General features: G+C 38.6%; 1 protein-coding gene across 1 annotated transcript in view; it reads left to right on the top strand.

The window, feature by feature from the left end:
* The first annotated feature begins 247 nt into the window (after nt 1–247).
* LOC134310006 (NACHT, LRR and PYD domains-containing protein 3-like) overlaps nt 248–21,457 on the top strand; it is a 109,143-nt gene continuing 87,933 nt past the window's right edge. Inside the window, exons 1-5 of the mRNA XM_062991509.1 lie at nt 248–440; nt 18,464–18,580; nt 19,045–19,161; nt 19,382–19,408; nt 20,923–21,039. Of these exons, the coding sequence (XP_062847579.1) occupies nt 394–440; nt 18,464–18,580; nt 19,045–19,161; nt 19,382–19,408; nt 20,923–21,039 (425 nt within the window). The 5' untranslated portion in view covers nt 248–393. The remainder of the gene's footprint in view (nt 441–18,463; nt 18,581–19,044; nt 19,162–19,381; nt 19,409–20,922; nt 21,040–21,457) is intronic.

Raw genomic sequence — 21,457 nt, 5'->3', positions numbered from 1 at the left:
TATTAAATTATTTACATTTTATTGACACCATTTTAGCCAGTGGTGTGATGCATCCTGGGAAACACCTCACCCGCTGACTACCACGAATAACTCAACCCATTCCGGGAAATGGGCTGCTGTTTACAATCATTTCTGTACTGCGCGCGCGCGTGCGTGCGTGCGTGTGTGTGTGTGTGTGAGTGTGTGTGTAGCTCCTCCCTCCTCCGTCTCAAACCAGTTCAGTCCTGTTTTTAAAAGCGAAAGTAAACTCGCTGCGCAGTTTAGTGAAGAGAGGAATATAAAGTTATATAAAGAAAATCACAGTGAGAAACTGAATTTAAAGCTGTAATATGTAGATGTTATAAATCTAGACCTCATAAAGAAGAATTCTGTTGTGCTGCTGTCGGAAGAGAAATGAGCTCTGAAATGAATCTCTCTGAGGAGCTGAGAGAAGTTTGGGGGTGAGTGAATTTATCTCTCAGTGTAAATAATAAATAATGTTGATAAGTAATTAAAATTCTTCACTCTAAGTGTTTCTGTTACTGACTGATTAAAGTAATTTGGTATAAAAGCTCCAGAAAAGTAAATAAAAGCGTCATTAAACTCCCTAAATACGTTTTCAACCATCAGTCCGAATCTCAAATAGTTTCTTACTTCCTACTCCTGTACACTATGTAGGGTACAATAATAATGTCTTCTATTCACTATGTAGTCAGTATGTAGTGTATATGAAGTGATTTAGGATCGATATTGCTGGTATGTAACACTAACAAGTTCTGGCTGATTTTACTGTTTATCTCCAGCACATTTCATCAGTTTTACTCACTGAGAGAATCTTACCTGTATTTTACTCATTGAGAGAATCTTACCTGTATTTTACTCACTGAGAGAATCTTACCTGTATTTTACTCTCTGAGAGAATCTTACCTGTATTTTACTCACTGAGAGAATCTTACCTGTATTTTACTCATTGAGAGAATCTTACCTGTATTTTACTCACTGAGAGAATCTTACCTGTATTTTACTCACTGAGAGAATCTTACCTGTATTTTACTCACTGGGAGAATCTTACCTGTATTTTACTCACTGAGAGAATCTTACCTGTATTTTACTCACTGAGAGAATCTTACCTGTATTTTACTCACTGAGAGAATCTTACCTGTATTTTACTCACTGAGAGAATCTTACCTGTATTTTACTCTCTGAGAGAATCTTACCTGTATTTTACTCACTGGGAGAATCTTACCTGTATTTTACTCTCTGAGAGAATCTTACCTGTATTTTACTCACTGAGAGAATCTTACCTGTATTTTACTCACTGGGAGAATCTTACCTGTATTTTACTCACTGGGAGAATCTTACCTGTATTTTACTCACTGGGAGAATCTCATCTGTATTTTACTCACTGAGAGAATCTCACCTGTATTTTACTCACTGGGAGAATCTTACCTGTATTTTACTCTCTGAGAGAATCTTACCTGTATTTTACTCACTGAGAGAATCTTACCTGTATTTTACTCACTGGGAGAATCTTACCTGTATTTTACTCACTGAGAGAATCTCACCTGTATTTTACTCACTGGGAGAATCTCACCTGTATTTTACTCACTGAGAGAATCTTACTTGTATTTTACTCACTGGGAGAATCTTACCTGTATTTTACTCTCTGAGAGAATCTTACCTGTATTTTAGTCACTGAGAGAATCTTACCTGTATTTTACTCACTGAGAGAATCTCACCTGTATTTTACTCACTGGGAGAATCTTACCTGTATTTTACTCTCTGAGAGAATCTTACCTGTATTTTAGTCACTGAGAGAATCTTACCTGTATTTTACTCACTGAGAGAATCTTACCTGTATTTTACTCACTGGGAGAATCTTACCTGTATTTTACTCACTGAGAGAATCTTACCTGTATTTTACTCACTGAGAGAATCTTACCTGTATTTTACTCTCTGAGAGAATCTTACCTGTATTTTACTCTCTGAGAGAATCTTACCTGTATTTTATGAGAATCTTACCTGTATTTTATGAGAATCTTACCTGTATTTTACTCACTGAGAGAATCTTACCTGTATTTTACTCACTGAGAGAATCTTACCTGTATTTTACTCACTGGGAGAATCTTACCTGTATTTTACCCTCTGAGAGAATCTTACCTGTATTTTAGTCACTGAGAGAATCTTACCTGTATTTTACTCACTGAGAGAATCTCACCTGTATTTTACTCACTGAGAGAATCTTACCTGTATTTTACTCACTGGGAGAATCTTACCTGTATTTTACTCACTGAGAGAATCTTACCTGTATTTTACTCACTGGGAGAATCTTACCTGTATTTTACTCACTGAGAGAATCTTACCTGTATTTTACTCACTGGGAGAATCTTACTTGTATTTTACTCACTGGGAGAATCTTACCTGTATTTTACTCACTGAGAGAATCTTACCTGTATTTTACTCACTGAGAGAATCTTACCTGTATTTTACTCACTGGGAGAATCTTACCTGTATTTTACTCACTGAGAGAATCTTACCTGTATTTTACTCACTGGGAGAATCTTACCTGTATTTTACTCACTGGGAGAATCTTACCTGTATTTTACTCACTGAGAGAATCTTACCTGTATTTTACTCACTGAGAGAATCTTACCTGTATTTTACTCTCTGAGAGAATCGTACCTGTATTTTACTCACTGAGAGAATCTTACCTGTATTTTACTCACTGGGAGAATCTTACCTGTATTTTACTCACTGAGAGAATCTTACCTGTATTTTACTCACTGGGAGAATCTTACCTGTATTTTACTCACTGGGAGAATCTTACCTGTATTTTACTCACTGGGAGAATCTTACCTGTATTTTACTCACTGGGAGAATCTTACCTGTATTTTACTCACTGAGAGAATCTTACCTGTATTTTAATCACTGGGAGAATCTTACCTGTATTTTACTCACTGGGAGAATCTTACCTGTATTTTACTCACTGGGAGAATCTTACCTGTATTTTACTCACTGGGAGAATCTTACCTGTATTTTACTCACTGAGAGAATCTTACCTGTATTTTACTCACTGGGAGAATCTTACCTGTATTTTACTCACTGGGAGAATCTTACCTGTATTTTACTCACTGAGAGAATCTTACCTGTATTTTACTCTCTGAGAGAATCTTACCTGTATTTTACTCACTGAGAGAATCTTACCTGTATTTTACTCACTGAGAGAATCTTACCTGTATTTTACTCTCTGAGAGAATCTTACCTGTATTTTATGAGAATCTTACCTGTATTTTACTCACTGAGAGAATCTTACCTGTATTTTACTCTCTGAGAGAATCTTACCTGTATTTTATGAGAATCTTACCTGTATTTTACTCAATGAGAGAATCTTACCTGTATTTTACTCTCTGAGAGAATCTTACCTGTATTTTATGAGAATCTTACCTGTATTTTACTCACTGAGAGAATCTTACCTGTATTTTACTCACTGAGAGAATCTTACCTGTATTTTACTCACTGAGAGAATCTTACCTGTATTTTACTCACTGAGAGAATCTTACCTGTATTTTACTCTCTGAGAGAATCTTACCTGTATTTTATGAGAATCTTACCTGTATTTTACTCACTGAGAGAATCTTACCTGTATTTTATGAGAATCTTACCTGTATTTTACTCACTGGGAGAATCTTACCTGTATTTTACTCTCTGAGAGAATCTTACCTGTATTTTACTCACTGGGAGAATCTTACCTGTATTTTACTCTCTGAGAGAATCTTACCTGTATTTTATGAGAATCTTACCTGTATTTTACTCACTGATTGATTGTTTACCACCGCAGTAAAGTTAGGTTTAGTGATGGCATATGTGGGGCGTTTGAGAGATTGAAGCAAATGAAACAAAAGATTCAGAATAAGATTCGAGCTTGTGAAACGTTTGAATCATCGCACCACAGTCACATCTAGTGTCCAATCAGTGGTCTAACAGTAACATCTGTCTTATCCACGTTTATTAATAGGGTCCTCTCCTCTGGGCAGATATGGAGATGAGAGGTAGCGTTGAACCTCAACAGTGGCATCAGCAGTGATACTCTGACTCTCGGTTGTTTTACCGACTCTGCTGTCAAAAAAATCTCACAGGTTGTCTTGATTCTCCTGACTGACCAGAGCTGCTGTACCTGCTGATGTTGTTGGCTGACAATACCTGCTTTGTGTTTGAGATGTTTCACGTATGATAGCACAACACTCAGATGTTAAAATCTTCACTGCTTTGTTAGCATTTTCAGTACATCCAAAACCCAGAACCTTGAATCTAGGGTCCAGTAAAGTTGCCATTTCAAGGACCCTCACAGATTCCACCCCACAGCGTACCCTTAAATTATTATGTAGGTTATGGCTTAACTGTAAAGCTGCTGGATTTGACATGTTTTGGCTTTTCTCTTGGACCTTGTGATTTAGCATCCGAATCTTCTTCTTCTTCTTCTTTCGGCTTTTCCCTTTTCAGGGGTTGCCACAGCGAGTCATCCTCCTCCATCTCACTCTATCCACTGCGTCCTCTGTCCTCACCCCAACTACTTCCATGTCCTCTCTAACTGCATCCATATATCTCCTCTTTGGTCTTCCTCTTTGTCTTTTTCCTGGCAGCTGCATATCTAACATCCTTCTACCAATATACCCACTGTCCCTCCTCTGGACATGTCCAAACCATCTCAGTCTGGCCTCTCTAACTTTATCTCCTAGTTGTTTAACCTGTGCTGTACCTCTGATTATCTCATTCCTAACCTTATCCATCCTTGTCACTCCCAAGGAGAACCTCAACATCTTAATTTCTGCCACTTCCAGTTCTTTCTCCTGTCTTTTTGTCAATGCCACTGTCTCCAAACCATACAACATAGCTGGTCTCACCACTGTCCTGTAAACTTTTCCTTTGACCTTTGCTGTCACCCTTTTGTCACAAATCACTCCTGAAACTTTTCTCCATCCACTCCATCCTGCCTGAACTCTCTTCTTGACCTCTTTACCACACTCCCCATTTTCCTGAACAGTTGACCCTAAGTACTTGAAGTCCTTCACCTTTGTGACTTCTGCTCCTTGTAGCCTCACTGTTCCACCTGTCTCTCTCCCATTCACACACATGTACTCTGTCTTACTACGGCTGACTTTCATTCCTCTTCTTTCAAGTGCATATCTCCACCTCTCCAAGTTATCTTCCACCTGTTCCCTGTTCTCACCACAGATCACAATATCATCTGCAAACATCATAGTCCATGGGGATTCCTGCCTGACCTCATCTGTTAGTCGGTCCATCACCAAAGCAAACAAGAAGGGGCTCAGAGCCGATCCTTGATGTAGTCCCACCTCCACCTTGAAGCTATCTGTCACTCCTACAGCACATCTCACCACTGTCCTGCTGTCCTCATACATGTCCTGTACCAGTCTGACATACTTCTCTACTACTCCAGATTTCCTCATACAACACCACAGCTCCTCCCTTGGCACTCTGTCATACGCTTTTTCTAAATCAACAAAGACACAATGAAGCTCTTTCTGACCCTCTCTGTACTTCTCCATCAGCATCCTCAAAGCAAAGATGGCATCTGTGGTACTCTTTCTTGGCATGAAACCATACTGCTGCTCACAAATAGTTACCTCTTGTCTAAGTCTAGCTTCCACAACTGTCTCCCAGATCTTCATTGTGTGGCTCATCAACTTAATTCCCCTGTAGTTGTTACAACTCTGTACATCACCCTTGTTCTTAAAAATGGGCACCAGCACACTTCTCCTCCATTCCTCTGGCATTTTCTCACTCTCAACAATGCCATTGAATAATTGAGTCAAAAACCTCACTGCCATCTCACCTAGACATTTCCATACTTCCACTGGTATGTTATCAGGTCCAACTGCCTTCCCTTTCTTCATCCTCTTCAAAGCTTTCCGAACTTCATTCTCATTGATCTTTCCTACTTCCTGATCCACCGTTCCTATGACCTCTACTCTTCTTTCCCTTTCATTCTCTTCATTCATTAGCTCCTCAAAGTACTCCTTCCATCTTCCCATCACACTCTCCTCATTTGTTAGAACATTACCATTCCTATCTTTGACAAGTCTAACCTGCTGCACATCCTTTCCAGCCTGATTCCTCTGTCTGGCCAATCTATACAAGTCCTTCTCTCCTTCCTTAGTGTCCAACCCCTCATACAACTCCTCATATGCCTTCTGCTTTGCCTTTGCTACCTCTCTTTTTGCCTTACGTTTCATCTCCTTATATTCCTGTCTACTTTCGTCAGTCCTGTCAGTGTCCCATTTCTTCTTGGCTAACCTCTTCCTTTGAATCACTTCCTGCACTTCACTATTCCACCACCAGGTTTCCTTATCATCTTTTCTCTGTCCAGCTGCCACACCAAGTACCTTCCTACCTGTCTCTCTAATCACTGTTGCTGTAGTAGCCCAGTCATCTGGAAGCTCTTTCTTACCACCCAGAGCCTTTAACAGCTCCTCTCTGAACTCTTCACCACATTCCTCCTTCCTCAGCTTCCACCATTTGGTCTTCTTCTCTGATTTGACACTTTTTCTCTTCTTCACCACAACAGTCATTCTACACACCACCATCCGATGCTGTCTGGCCACACTCTCCCCTGCCACAACCTTACAGTCCCCAATCTCTATCAGGTTTCCTCTTCTACACAGAATGTAGTCTACTTGGCTACACATTGGTACACTTCCGGTTGAGAGTTACGCTGTGCGCTTTGTTTTGCTGCCGCTTCTCGCCGTGATCTTTTCTCTATTTTTCTTTTCCTGATTTCTTTCATCACGCTGGATACTATGGACTGAGATTCTCCTGTTTTTCGGACCGCTGCTGCCGTCTTGCTCGTTATTTCACTATGCGTATTAAACTTGCGCTACTAACTTTTTCTTTCTAATACCGGCTGCTATTGCTTGGCTGCGAGCCCGCTTACACAAATCGGCCCTGTAGCTTCGGCAAGGTGAGTGAATGTCTTTTCATTCTTTTGTTGTTGGCTATCAGATTCCATCAGTTTCGAGTGTTGCTGATTGTTTGTCTGGTTGGGTTCGGCTCTGTTTTTGGCTAACGTTAGTGCTTGCAACTTAGCGTCACGGTGTTGTAATGACGAGCCGGCGGCTATGCGGGTTGTCGGAGTTTTTACTTTGGGTCTACATTTTTGGAACTTCTGAATTTGGCTCTGTGATGGATGGGGTAGTTGGCACTCAATGCTCTAACCCCAAATACACATACACTACTACGGATCTCCGATGTCTACGCTCATTCCACCGGCTTGATGCTTCAGTATATAGTCTATGCCGTTCTATTGGCATCACTAGGCGACCTCGCTACATACATCGCGGTCGTAAACACCGATCTCATCCTCTACCTCCTGTGCCCTGTGTTAGTTACCCTGCAGTAAGGATTACTGATCGTGGGTTTAGGAGACGCACTGGAAGCTCGCACCGTGGAGTAAACCACAGTGTTCTACGGGAGGTTCCTTGCTCTACCACAATGCATCAGTCCACTACATCCACATCATCACATCGTCTGTTTAATCTGGCTCTGCTGAACTGTCGCTCACTCACCGATAAAGCTACACTAGTTAATGACCTCATTGGTCAATACCACTTGGACCTATTTTTTCTAACTGAAACCTGGCAAGTACCTGGTGAGTTTTTTCACCTGAATGCTGCCACTCCCCCTAACTTTAAATACCTAGCCTCACCTAGGAAAACTGGCAGGGGCGGGGGTCTTGCAGTACTTTTCAGTGAAGGAATTGAACTGTGTTTGTGCAATATACAGGAGGTCTCCTCCTTCGAGCTCATGGTTCTCAAGGCACATGGATGCAGCCCATTTATCTTTGTGCTGGTTTATCGTCCCCCCAAGGGCTCTATACCTGAGTTTCTGTTGGAATTTGGAGAGGTTTTGGCTTCAGTCAGTTCACTTTCTGCCTCGTTTATTGTTCTTGGCGACTTCAATATTCACCTCGACTCTGGATCTTCTTCTGCCTCGGAACTTCTGTCACTTTTGAGCTGTTTTGATCTAATACAACACGTGGACTTCCCGACTCACAAGAAGGGACACATTTTAGACATAATTTGTTCTGCATGTGGGATTATCAATAATTTGACTGGACATTGTATAGGTGTTTCCGATCATTTACTAATCAACACCTCTTTTTCTCTACCTGCTCCCAAATCTCGGCTCAAAACTGTAGTCTCTTATCGTAATGTAAAAGCTGTTGACTCCCTTTCTCTGTCTGCTTCTCTGGAGGCTTTCAACCTTGCTTGCATTAGCTCTATGGAATCTGTTGATGATGCAGTTTTATTTTACAACCAGACTCTCTGTGCTTGCCTTGACACCTTGGCACCAGTAAAAACTAGGTCTGTGCCCTCTACCCATAGGTCTCCCTGGTTTACGCCTGCTCTCCGTATTATGAAAACTGTTGGTAGACGTCTTGAACGTCTCTATAAGAAATCTGGGCTGCAGGTTCACATTTTAGCTTATACTGATCATCTGTCAAAATACAAGTCTGCATTAAATGATGCTCGTTCATCATTTTATGCAGATGTACTTAGGAAAGCCGGACAGGATCCTAAGCTTCTGTTTTCAGCTGTGAACAAGCTCCTACGCCCTCCGTCTGAATTACTGGCTGCCTCAACTGATTTATGTAATGCCTTCCTGAGTTTTTTCGATGACAAGGTGTCAACCATTTATCGGGAATTGCTAAACTCTCCTGCTGACCACCACTGGCCCCTCTCTTCCTCTTTTTCCCCATCATTTTCACTCTCAACCTTCTCTCTGACTGATTCAGCCAATATTGTCAAAATCATAACAAGCTCGAAGTCCTCATCCTCACGACTTGATCCAGTCCCCACCCATCTTCTACAATGCTGTGTCTCTGTCCTATCAGAACCTATCTGTCACCTAGTGAATCTTTCACTCTCCTCTGGTCATGTTCCTGTTCCATTAAAAACTGCTGCTGTTACTCCGATCATTAAGAAACCTGACCTGGACAGGTCAGTTCTGAGTAATTTCAGGCCTATTTCAAATCTTCCCTACATTTCCAAAGTCCTTGAAAAAGTCGTGGCTTCCCAGCTTCTTGACTTTATGAACTCTAAGGAACTCTTCGAAAAATTTCAATCTGGCTTTCGTTCTCACCACAGCACAGAGACTGCTCTTCTGTGTGTCCTAAATGACCTCCTTTCATCTGCTGATTCCGGTTGTGCGTCCATTTTATTGCTCCTGGACCTCACTGCTGCCTTTGATACAGTCAACCATAGCCTTCTTCTAACTCGGCTCACTGAGATTGGTCTCTCAGGGACTGTGCTATCCTGGTTTAATTCGTATCTGACTGACAGGCATCAGTTTATCGCAATCAGGAATTATGTATCGGATACAGTGTCCATCAAGCAAGGTGTCCCTCAGGGGTCCGTTCTTGGTCCCCTTCTCTTTATTATCTATATCCTTTCACTCGGCAACATTTTTCGCAGGTACAAGTTAAATTTTCATTGTTACGCTGACGACACTCAGGTCTATCTTAGTTTCAAACCGACAGATCCTTTTCCTCCCGCTCACCTAACTGGGTGTCTTAATGAACTAAACTCCTGGCTTCGGGCAAATTTTCTTTTACTGAATGCTCAGAAAACAGAGTTTCTAATTACTGGTACAAAGTCCACCGTCCACTCTCTCTCTAACTCCGTCCTTTCTATTAATGACATCATAATCACACCCTCAGACACTGTCCGCAATCTCGGTGTTCTGTTCGATCCCCTTCTGTGTTTTGAACCGCACATAAAATCTCTATCCAGGTCTGCATTCTTCCATCTCCGCAACATCGCGCGTATCCGCCCTCTACTGTCCTCTGCGGCAGCTGAGACGCTGGTCCATGCCTTTGTGACTTCTCGGCTGGACTATTGCAATTCTTTGCTCCTTAGGCTTCCCTCTAAATCTATACGCCCCTTGCAAATGGTCCAGAATTCTGCTGCACGGATCTTAACCCATACAAAAAAGTTTGATCACATCACCCCAGTCCTGGAGCAGCTTCACTGGCTGCCCATTACCATGCGCATACAGTACAAAATTATACTTCTCACCTATAAGGCACTCCATGGGTTGGGTCCCCGTTATCTTTCAGACCTCCTAAAACTTTACAATCCATCCCGTAACCTAAGGTCATCTGATGCCGGTCTCCTAGTGGTCCCCAGGTTCAGACTGAGCACCATGGGTGGCCGATCTTTCAGTGTTGCTGCCCCTGCACTTTGGAACTCTCTTCTATCCTCGTTACGGTCTACTACTTCTCTATCCAAATTTAAAACTTTACTAAAAACCCATCTCTTTTCTCTGTACTTTTCCCCTTCCTCCCCTGCTATTCTGGTGTGATTGTTATTGTTATTGTGATTGTTATTTTTTGTTATTTTGTTTGTAAAGCGACCTTGGGTTTTTGTGAAAGGCGCTATATAAGTGTAACTTATTATTATTATTATTATTATTACTTGTGAACTCCTTCCTCCACTCTTATAGGCCACCCTATGTTCCTCCCGTTTTTGGAAATAAGTGTTGACTACAGCCATTTCCATCCTCTTGGCAAAATCCACCACCATCTGTCCTTCCTGGTTCCTTTCCTTGACACCAAACCTACCCATCACTTCCTCATCTCCTCTGTTTCCTTCACCAACATGTCCATTTAGGTCTGCTCCTATCACCACTCTCTCCTCCCTGGGAATACTCTCTATCACTTCATCTAGATCCTTCCAGAACTTCTCTTTTTCCTCTTTCTCACAACCAACCTGCGGAGCATAACCACTGACAACATTCAACATCAGACCTTCTACCTCTACCTTCAGACCCATCACCCTATCTGACACTCTTTTCACCTCTACTACGTTCTTTGCTAACTCCTCTTTCAAGACCACCCCTACTCCATTTCTCTTTCTATCCACACCATGGTAAAACAGTTTAAACCCTGCTCCAATGCTGTAAGCCTTACTGCCCCTCCACTTTGTCTCTTGAACACATAAAACATCTACCTTCCTTCTCTGCATCATGTCAGCCAGCTCTCTACCTTTGCCTGTCATTGTCCCCACATTTAGAGTTGCCACCCTCAGTCCTACACTCTTGACTTTCCTCCTCTCTTTCTGTCTCCTGACACGTTTCCCTCCTCGCGGTCTTCGACTAACAGTAGCACAATTTCCACCGGCACCCTGTTTGTCAACAGCACCAGTGGCGGTCGTTGTTAACCCGGGCCTCGACCGATCCGGTATGGTATCTCTTAGATGAACTCGCATGATAGTTTTGGCAAGTGTTTTACGTCGGATGCCCTTCCTGACACAACCCTCACCATTTACCCGGGCTTGGGACCGGCACAAAAGATACACTGGCATGTGTTCCCTAGTGGCTGGTTTGATTTAGCATCCGAATAATTGGAATAATTTTAGAAGCAGAAATTCTTTTTTCTGCTGACAGTTCAACAGTAGCTTGATTAAAGGCCACAAGAACTTGAAGACACTGACCGATTATTTCATGTTGCCCACTATTTAGGGGAGTCACACTGGTGTTGAGGGAGGCCAAGGCTGCTGCCACTGCTTCACGTTGCTCAAACAAACGCTATGCTATTCCATCTGGTCTCCACTTCCTGGATGAGTTTTATTTTAGGTTTGCCCATCTGTTTCTGGGTGTTTGAGAGTTTTTCTTTTGCAGTGGTGCTAGATCTAAAGTAGCCAATAATGTCTCGAGACTGTGACCGCACCTCATGCAGACCAGGAGTTTGTTCTATGGCCTTTTTCACTACCAGATTTAGTGTGTGAGCAAAACAAGGCACATGTTGTACCTGATTTGCACAGGCAATCATATTAGGAGCATTGTCTGTAACAAGACATGTGACCTTGTCCTTTATTCCCCATGAATCCGGAAGTGCAGTCTTGGCCTCTTTTATGTGCTCTGCTGGGTTTCAGGAAATTTTGACACCACCAAGAGAGTGGTACAGAGCTTGCTCTGGTCATCAGTGTAATGGCATGTTACTGCTAGGTAGGCATCCATGTTTACTGAGGTCCACATATCAGATGTTATGCTGACAGCTGTTGTTTTCATTACTTCTGTCATTGTCTTTTTCTTGCCCTCGTCATATTTAGATCTCACCATTACCTTAAGGGTATTTCTACATGGAAGAACATAATTAGGGTCAAGCTTGTGAACAAAATTTTTGAAACCCTCCACAACAGAAAATGGTTGTGAGTCCTTTATTATTAAGTTGACAAGAGCCTCATCTAGCTTGTATTTCTAGACATTAAACTAAGTATGCTTTACACAAAGCAGGCTAAATATTAATATGATGTCATTTTTGGACTAACAGTACACAATTAATTTAAAGTGTAATATATAGATAAACTAATTTTAAACAAGCACACAGACACACATTTAAAAGAATAAAAAAAATATTATGTTGTCATATATACCATATGTGGACCATCTTTCAACATCAGAAGCCACATTGGCACTGAAAAATTCAGGATGCTTTGAACGGAGGTGTCGCCACATACTTGTTGTATTATTACAATAAGCAAGATGTTGCTGGCAGATCAAGCACTTTACTTGTTTGTCTTGAACAAGTTCAAAATGATCCCAAACAGCAGACCTTGGTCTTTTTCGAGATCCTTCCATGTTGTAAATTATATAATTTGCAAAATAATAAGAAAATATTGAAAAAGAATGTGTTATTTTTTCCCATAGAAAATAGTTAGGTGGCTTCGCATCTCTTTTAAAGTTTGTGAGGGTGTGGCAATGTCGTAACATGTCATGTTCACACTAATCACAGTTCTGGGATCAGTGATAAGATTTTCCGCCTTTTATTTAGAAGCATTCTGGGTAAAAACATTGTGAACTCAGATCAGCTGCTTGCACTTCCTTATGCGCGTATAGCAAAACGCGGGAAATCATTTGAAATGTTTCGAAACAGTGTGACGTAATGAAACCTTTTTCGGGACAGTCACGTGACTTTTTCATTTTGATACGGACTTCGAAGCAACGTTTCGAAACACTGAGCTTCAAATTAATCGATTCAGTTTCGAATACGAGTTTCGAGGTTGACATCACTAGTTAGGTTTATATTGGACATTCGGCTGACGTTTGAGTTTATTTCGGCTTGTTCTCGGCTAATAAACATAAAAAATTAATGAAACTGCACGAACTGATACCTCAGTAAACACAACAAACTACAATTAAATTTAAGTGTTTTCTGCTCATTTTTATTTAACGTTATTTTGTGAGGTGCATCTGCATTGAAATGCTAAGGAAGTGCTAACCCAGCTAACAAAATCCCCAAACGTTCCAATTTGGTTGTGGGAACGTTGCATTGGAATGTTCCCTCAACGTTATTCTGCCAAGTTTTCTTGATGTTCTCAGAACGTTTTTTAAGTTATGAAAATGTTCTCTGAACATCCTCACAACCTCATTTGCAAAGATTATAGGAATGTCTTGCAATGAGAGTGTGTACATTTACTTTCATTTATTTAGTCATTTAATTCTATTATGATACAGAAATGTTTGAAGGTTTATAGTCCCAGTTTTCTTAATATTTTTAAGACATTTAAGTTGAAGAACATTCCCAAAAACATTTTTAAATGATTTTTAAATGTTACTTTATCATACCTTTAACATAACTACAGATTGAGACAATGTTGTTAATCCCTTTGTCTTAACCCCTTCAGACATTACCATTAATTATAAAAAATATATATCTGAATCACTCATTTGCTATGATGGTCTAATTTAAACAATTCATTTGAAAATAGTGACATAAACTAAGGAAAAATTAATGCAAACATTTATTTAAAAAAATGTTTTACCATCATCAGTCAGATTCAGTTGAATGAAAGAAAAAAGAAAAAATGAAAAATCCTTCAATTTTTCTATCCCTTATAAACTGAGGTAAAATCAATTAAAATATATTGTATTTGTTATATGTTATTATTGTTATCATTATTATTATCAAGCAAATAATTTAAATGAATCAATGGAAAATGGGCAAAAAACAAATGATAATTCAGGGCGTCTCTGCATTCTCCACCTGCAAATTAAACAAAGAGGTTTTTTAAGTATTTCTGCATATTTATCAGTACATGTAAAACATTTTACACTGTAACCAGGTCATTCTGGGCAGCTAAAATACAAAGCTTCCTCAAAGTTATGTTGCAGTCTTTCATTTTTAAGTAAATGTGCAAGAGGCATCTGTGGCTATTTTTAATGGTTGAATTACTGGTATGTGATAGGATTTTACAGTGAAAATCATGAAATAGCATTATAAAACAAATGTCTTACAAAATGGGTACAAAAATAAATTATAAATTGTGAAAATGCAATAAAAATAAAAGGTTAAAGTAGTCTCCTAGTGGATTGTACTACTTACTACAGCTGTATTACAAAAATGCTGTACAGTATAGGTACTATAATAAATCATAAAATCACTATATAAAGTAACTACTACAACTTTTATTCTATAAAAATGTCATTTTTGTTAATTTTTTACATTATTGCTTACCTACTGTAGCCAGTAAGACTTTTTTTTTATAAAACTCCTACAACCATCGTTATAGTAAAATGTACATTTCTCAAATTATTGTTAATTATTTACAGTATATAAAATACTGCTGTACCCTTACTGTAGGACTTTTTTTCTAATGCACTAGGTAACTACTACAATCTTTGTTGTATAAAAATTAGCATTTCTCAAATTTTGTAATTTTTTTTTAACATATTTTGATTACTTACTGTCCCCGTGCTGCAGTTTTTTTTGTAATGCCATTGTAGTAAGCAGTGCAAATGACTGGGTATCTACCACAACCTTCGTTATATGAAAATGTGCGTTTCTTAATTTTTGTTGTTTTTTAAAATGTTATGATTCTTTACTGTATGAGTCCTGTAGGACTTTTAATTGGTAATGTGGTTGTAGTAAGAAGTGCAAGTGACTAGTTAACTACTACAACCGTTGTCAAAATATGCGTTTTTTTATTTTTATTAATTTTTAAATTTTGTTTTGATTTTGTTTAGATTTTACTACAACAAAATCTGCGTTTCTCGGTTTTTGTTCGTTTTAAATTGATATTGTGGTTGTAGTAACTAGTACAGGAGACTAGTTAACTACTCCACTCTCGTCATATCAAAATGTGTCTCGATTTTTATCAAAATTTGTCTCGACTTAATACAGTTGTATGCCACTGAGTCATTACTACACCTCGGCACTTTGTAGACGCTCCCTTAGCATTTCAACGCAGATGTACTGTAGCTCACATTGACGAAATAACGTTAAATAAAAATAAACAGAAAACAAACAAATTTTTTAAACAAATTTGATTGTAGTTTGTTCCTTGTTTACCGAGGTATCAGTTTGCGCAGTTTCATTAATTTTTGGATGTTTATTAGCTGAAAACGAGCCGAATGTCAGCCGAATGTCCAATATAAACCTAACTTTACTGCAATTCATTACCGAGACACATTAAAATTAAATCTAAAATCCACACATTACATCACTGAGAATTACCTAGTAGTGTTAACAGTAATCCGTACAGCACTGGTTCATGATATCACTAATTAATTAGACAGTTACTAATTAGCCCCAGCTGCCAGTATTTAAGAGAGGCTCTGGGAAAGGCTGGTTGGAGACTATTCTTGGTAACTCTGTTTGGTTTGTACCTCTGATAGCTGTTTGAAGTTCCGTCTGAACTTTTCTGCCTTGTCCTGGTCCGTCCCATCCGGTCTGTTTGTTCTGTTCATGTTTTGTTTGTCAAATGTTCCTGTCTAGTTAGTTCATGTTCCTGTCTATTTAGTTTATTTAGCCCTTTGTTTGTTAGCTCCCTGTATTAGCATTACCCTTTTTTAAATTAGCTTTAGTTCTGTTAGTACCTGTTCAATCCTGTCTAGTTCCTGTTTAACTTAGTCTTTGTATGTTTAGATTAGTTAGCATTTAGCTTAATTCCTTTGTGTTTAGTTTAGCTTGTTAGCATTTAGCCTGTTTGGTCTTTGTAATTTGTTTAGATTTGTTTAGGTCTTGTGTTTCTCTGTCTTGTCTTTAATTATTAATGAATCCTTGATTTTGTTTACATCTCTGCGTGTGTGTCTGCCCCTCCTGTCCGTCTAGACAGCCTATAACCATTACACATACATGTTATGTTAAATTAGAAATGTGAGAAGTGGTTTTACCGCTTCTCATCTGAACGTACACTAAATGGGCACAGTTCCCACATACACACTCCAAAATCTTGTGGAGCCTTTCCAGAAAATAAAGTAAATGTTCCTGGTTTTTGAAATGTGATCACTAATTAATAGCCGGTTGTCCACATACATTTGGCTGTGTAGTGTTCACTAGGGGTGGGGTGACACGTCAACGCAATCAACGTAATCGATTACAAAAATACGTCGATTTGCAAAAAACGTGCGTCAACGTGTCGCAAAGATGACCACGCCCACTAAAAACATGGCTTTCTCTGGGGAAGCTGCAACTTAAAAAAACTTGCACACAAGCATCTAAAGTTTGGGACTTTTTTTTACAAAGATACAACATGGTGCTTCGTAAACTCCGTAAAAGTGAAGATTTTATCACAGCAGTACAACTACTTATATACACGAGCATATAATAGTGATGGCATAAGTGGGGTGTTCGAGAGATTGAAGCAAATGAAACAAAAGATTCAGAAGAAGATTTGAGCTTGTGAAACGTTCCAATCATCGCACCACAGTCACATCTAGTGTCCAATCAGTGGTCTAACAGTAACATCTGTCTTATAGATCAGCCTTTCTCAACCGGGGTGCCGTCAAAAATATTCTGACGTTACTGATATTATGAAATACATTTAAAATACAAAACAGTCAACTTATCATGAAAATTTGAGATGGACCGATCAGCGCTTTTGAGGCCGATTCTGATCGCCCATCACCTTTCAGCGTAATCAGCCGATAGCCGATACCGATCGTGGGCGAGGCTATGTGCCACGGCAGGACAACATGCAATTTTTAGCGCAAGAAAAACATGAAACCTGGTCTAACTGGTTTATTACCATTTTCACAAAGCTCATGTGAAACAGCGTAATATCTTTAACAAAATTAGCAGTAAATAAACAAAGTAAATCAAACAAATACAGTACTTAATTTCCTTCGGGATTAATCTGTCTGTCTATCGAATACTGCAATGATTATATTTAGACCATTTATTAATTTAAAACATAAAAAGTAAACTAAATAAATGCAGTCAGAACTGCAGTCATTAAACGCAGCCTTTGGGTTATTTTAAATGAAAAACTGCAATCATTAAATGTAGATCTTGAATTATTTTAAAATGAACTCAAATTGTTTTTAAACAGTAAATTAAACAGTCAGTAGTGCAATACGCAATAGGCATTAAAAACAGGCCCAGTTGTTTAATTTTAAACGTTTCATATTTTATATAGCTGCTGTTATATTTCATCTATAATTAATTTAAGACCTATCACAACTGCGCGATTTCAGTGACGCTATGCAGACAACATTTGTTTGATTTGCTGTTTTTTGTTAAAAAAAATTCAATATATACATTTAATGGTTGCAGTTATTCGTTTTAAAATAACCCAGGGTCTGAGTTTAATGACTGCAGTTTTGACTGCTTTTATGTAATTTACTGTTTTTTGGTGTTAAAATAATTAATCGCCTAAATTTAATGATTGCAGTATTTTCACTGTTTTTGTTTAATTCACTGTTTTTCCGTTTTAATTAAGGGCTACGTTTAATTATTGCAGTTTAATTTTGTGATGTTTCATGCATTGTCTCTTAAGATGACATGTATTTTACTCTTTAAAATGGACCACAACTGAAACATGCTGTCGGCATCATCCCAGACTCAGGTTTCCGATTAAAAGTAAATCACGTTTACCCCTCCCTCCCTAAATGACACCTTATGGTGTGTGTAATCTGTAAATGTATATGTGACAAATAAAGACGATCTATATTCCTTTACTGGAATTTTACAAGCTCTTACTTTAATATAATAGGAGATTTAATGTTTGACATTATAATAAAGGTACCCATTACTGCAGGTATTTTTTGCCGAATGATGCCCTGCATGTTGTGTTAAGAGAAGATTAGAGAAAATATTGAAACATTAAGATGAATTCTGTTTTTCATTATTTTATGTTTGCGTGCACACATAAACCCCTTTAAAATAATCAGTAAATAAGATTAATCGAAAAAATAATCGTTGGGTGCCGCCCTAGTGTTTACCCACATGAGATATGGCTTCATATAATATTTATACTAAAATGGTACATCAGATGTTTTTTAATCCCAAATGTAGCATGTTAGTAATGCTAGTAGGACATGTTCAAAATATATTGTGTGCCATTATTACTTTATTCATTATTCATCATCATTTTATTGATAGGTGGAGATTATTTTCAACATCTCATCACTATACAAGCTTATTAATCACATTTTAATCTCCAGTGATTGTTCTTCTGTGCTTTAGATTACTGGAAGTGGAAAGCTCAGACTCACCTGAACCCAGCTGGGTGTCCATGAAGAGTGATCGGTCAATAGATCATCCCTTATTCTTCAGAGGAGGCAATTATTCTACTGATCTGAGGTCAGGATTGTATTTTCTATTTTATTAAGTTTTTCATTCCCAGTCTCACCTGATTAAATTAATTAACTTGATGTATTTATGGAAGATGAGATTATTAGAACATCAATAATTCACGTTGCCTTGCCATGAGCACACTGTCCAGTGTTCAGCCTTACAGACAAGGTAAAACCTCACAACTTACACCGGTGTGTGCGTTCCCAAGCTGTAGTGTGTTGGATAATTTCATAATGGATTTACCTACTGCTATCTCATGACTATCAGCACATCAGTATAACAGTAATAATACAACACAAAATCGGAGAAAGTCGACTAAAGGAACCAAAAATATTTCATGATTTTTCTGGTCAACTTTATCATTAAGATGGAAATATCTAAATATATTTTCACCTATTTTCAACATCTCATCACTGTACATGTTTATTAATCACATTTTAAACTCCAGTGTTTGTTCTTCTGTGCTTTAGACCAGTGGCATATAAAATCTCAGACTCACCTGAACCCAGCTGTGTATCCATGAAGAGTGATCGGTCAATAGATCATCCCTTATTCTTCAGAGGAGGCGATTATTCTACTGATCTGAGGTCAGGATTGTATTTTCTATTCTGTTAGGATCTTCACTCCCAGTCTCACCTGATTAAGTTCGTTAACCTGATTTATTGTTTATGAAAAATGAGAGTTTCTGATTGTACTGCATTGCTGTTAATGATGTTAAACAGCTGCTGGATGTTTATTGCTGTTTGCTGTGCAGATGTAAAAATGTTTTATTATTTACATTAAACTTGATGTTTCGGTTCTTTACAGAAACCAAAAGAACTTATACACAGAAAGGTAAAACTCTTTTGCACTAATTATTATCCGTCTCTCTCTCTTAACAGAACTGTTTACAATTAATATACATTAAATCAGTGTGTATCTGCCTAATTTATGTAATTACAATTTATTAATATTAAACTATTCACTAACCCCCAGGCTGGATGCTAATCATTTACTGCAGCACACATCTATTCAACAAGATGTATTCCAAACTACATTGACAATCAGAAAAAATGGAAATTATGTATCTGGAACATGTGCAGTTGGGGTCATAAGTTTACATACACTAGAAATTCAGGAAAATGTGTTTATCACAGGTTCCATGTCAGCAAACTACAGCTTTAGCAGGTTGTTTAGGTTCTACTGTACACGACGGATCTTTTTACTTATAATTCACTATATTCAAATCTCAGTGGGTCAGAAGTTTACATCCAGTGAATTCACTGTGCCTTTAAACAGCCTGGAAATTTTCAGAAAACAATATCAGGACTTTAGAAGCTTCTAATAGGCTAATTGATGCCATTTGATCATTAGTGTACCTGCGCTTGATATCATGGGAAAATTAAAAGAAATCAGTCAATACATCAATAAGGGGCGGCACGGTGGCTTAGTGGGTAGCACTGTCGCCTCACAACAAGAAGGTCCTGGGTTCAATCCCCAGGTGGGGCGGTCCGGGTCCTTTCTGTGCGGAGTTTGCACGTTCTCCCCGTGTCCGCGTGGGTTTCCTCCGGGTACTCCGGTTTCCTCCCACAGTCCAAAAAACATGCCACCAGGTTAATTGAAAACACTGAATTGTCCTATAGATACCTAGCCGCTAGATGCACTAGTGCATTGTAGTGCCGGTCCCAAGCCCGGATAAATTAGGGAGGGTTGTGTCAGGAAGGGCATCCGGCGTAAAAACTGTGCCAAATCAATGAGCGATCATGAGGATGACTCGCTGTGGCGACCCCTGAAAAAGGGAAAAAGCCGAAAGAAGAAGAAGAAGAGTCAATACATCAATAAAATAAGTGTGGACCTACACAAGTTCATCCTCTGGAGCAATTCCCAACTCCCTGAAGGTACCATGCGTATCTATACAAAAGACACTGTGTATTGAGGAATGTTAAATGCCTTCAAACTTCTGAAGGTCCATACGTCTGGCACCCACTATCATGTCTTATTAGAACATCAATAATTCACGTTGCCTTGCCATGAGCACACTGTCCTGTGTTCAGCCTTACAGACAAGGTAACACCTCACAACTTACACCGGTGTGTGCGTTCCCAAGCTGTAGTGTGTTGGATAATTTCATAATGGATTTACCTACTGCTATCTCATGACTATCAGCACATCAGTATAACAGTAATAATACAACACAAAATCGGAGAAAGTCGACTAAAGGAACCAAAAATATTTCATGATTTTTCTGGTCAACTTTATCATTAAGATGGAAATATCTAAATATATTTTCACCTATTTTCAACATCTCATCACTGTACATGTTTATTAATCACATTTTAAACTCCAGTGTTTGTTCTTCTGTGCTTTAGACCAGTGGCATATAAAATCTCAGACTCACCTGAACCCAGCTGTGTATCCATGAAGAGTGATCGGTCAATAGATCATCCCTTATTCTTCAGAGGAGGCGATTTTATTACTGATCCAAGGTCAGGATTATATTTTCTATTCTTTTAGGATCTTCACTCCCACTTTCACCTGATTAAATTCATTAACCTGATTTATTGTTTATGAAAAATAAGATTTTCTGATTGGACAGTTTTGTTGTGTTGTTACAATATGATGATGATGTAACACAACACAGTTACAACACAGCTGCTGGGTGTTTATTGTTGTTTGCTGTGCAGATGTAAAAATGTGGTATCATTTACATTAAACTCAATGTTTTTAATATATATATATATATATATATATATTTATATATATATATTTATATATATACAGGGGTTGGACAAAATAACTGAAACACCTGGTTTTAGACCATAATAATTTGTTAGTATGGTGTAGTGCCTCCTTTTGCGGCCAATACAGCGTCAATTCGTCTTGGAAATGACATATACAAGTCCT

The sequence above is a fragment of the Trichomycterus rosablanca genome, chromosome 3, assembly GCF_030014385.1.
Source record: "Trichomycterus rosablanca isolate fTriRos1 chromosome 3, fTriRos1.hap1, whole genome shotgun sequence".
Taxonomy (NCBI): domain Eukaryota; kingdom Metazoa; phylum Chordata; class Actinopteri; order Siluriformes; family Trichomycteridae; genus Trichomycterus; species Trichomycterus rosablanca.
The sequence above is the reverse complement of the archived record's forward strand: the minus strand, read 5'-3'. Positions and strand labels throughout refer to the sequence as shown.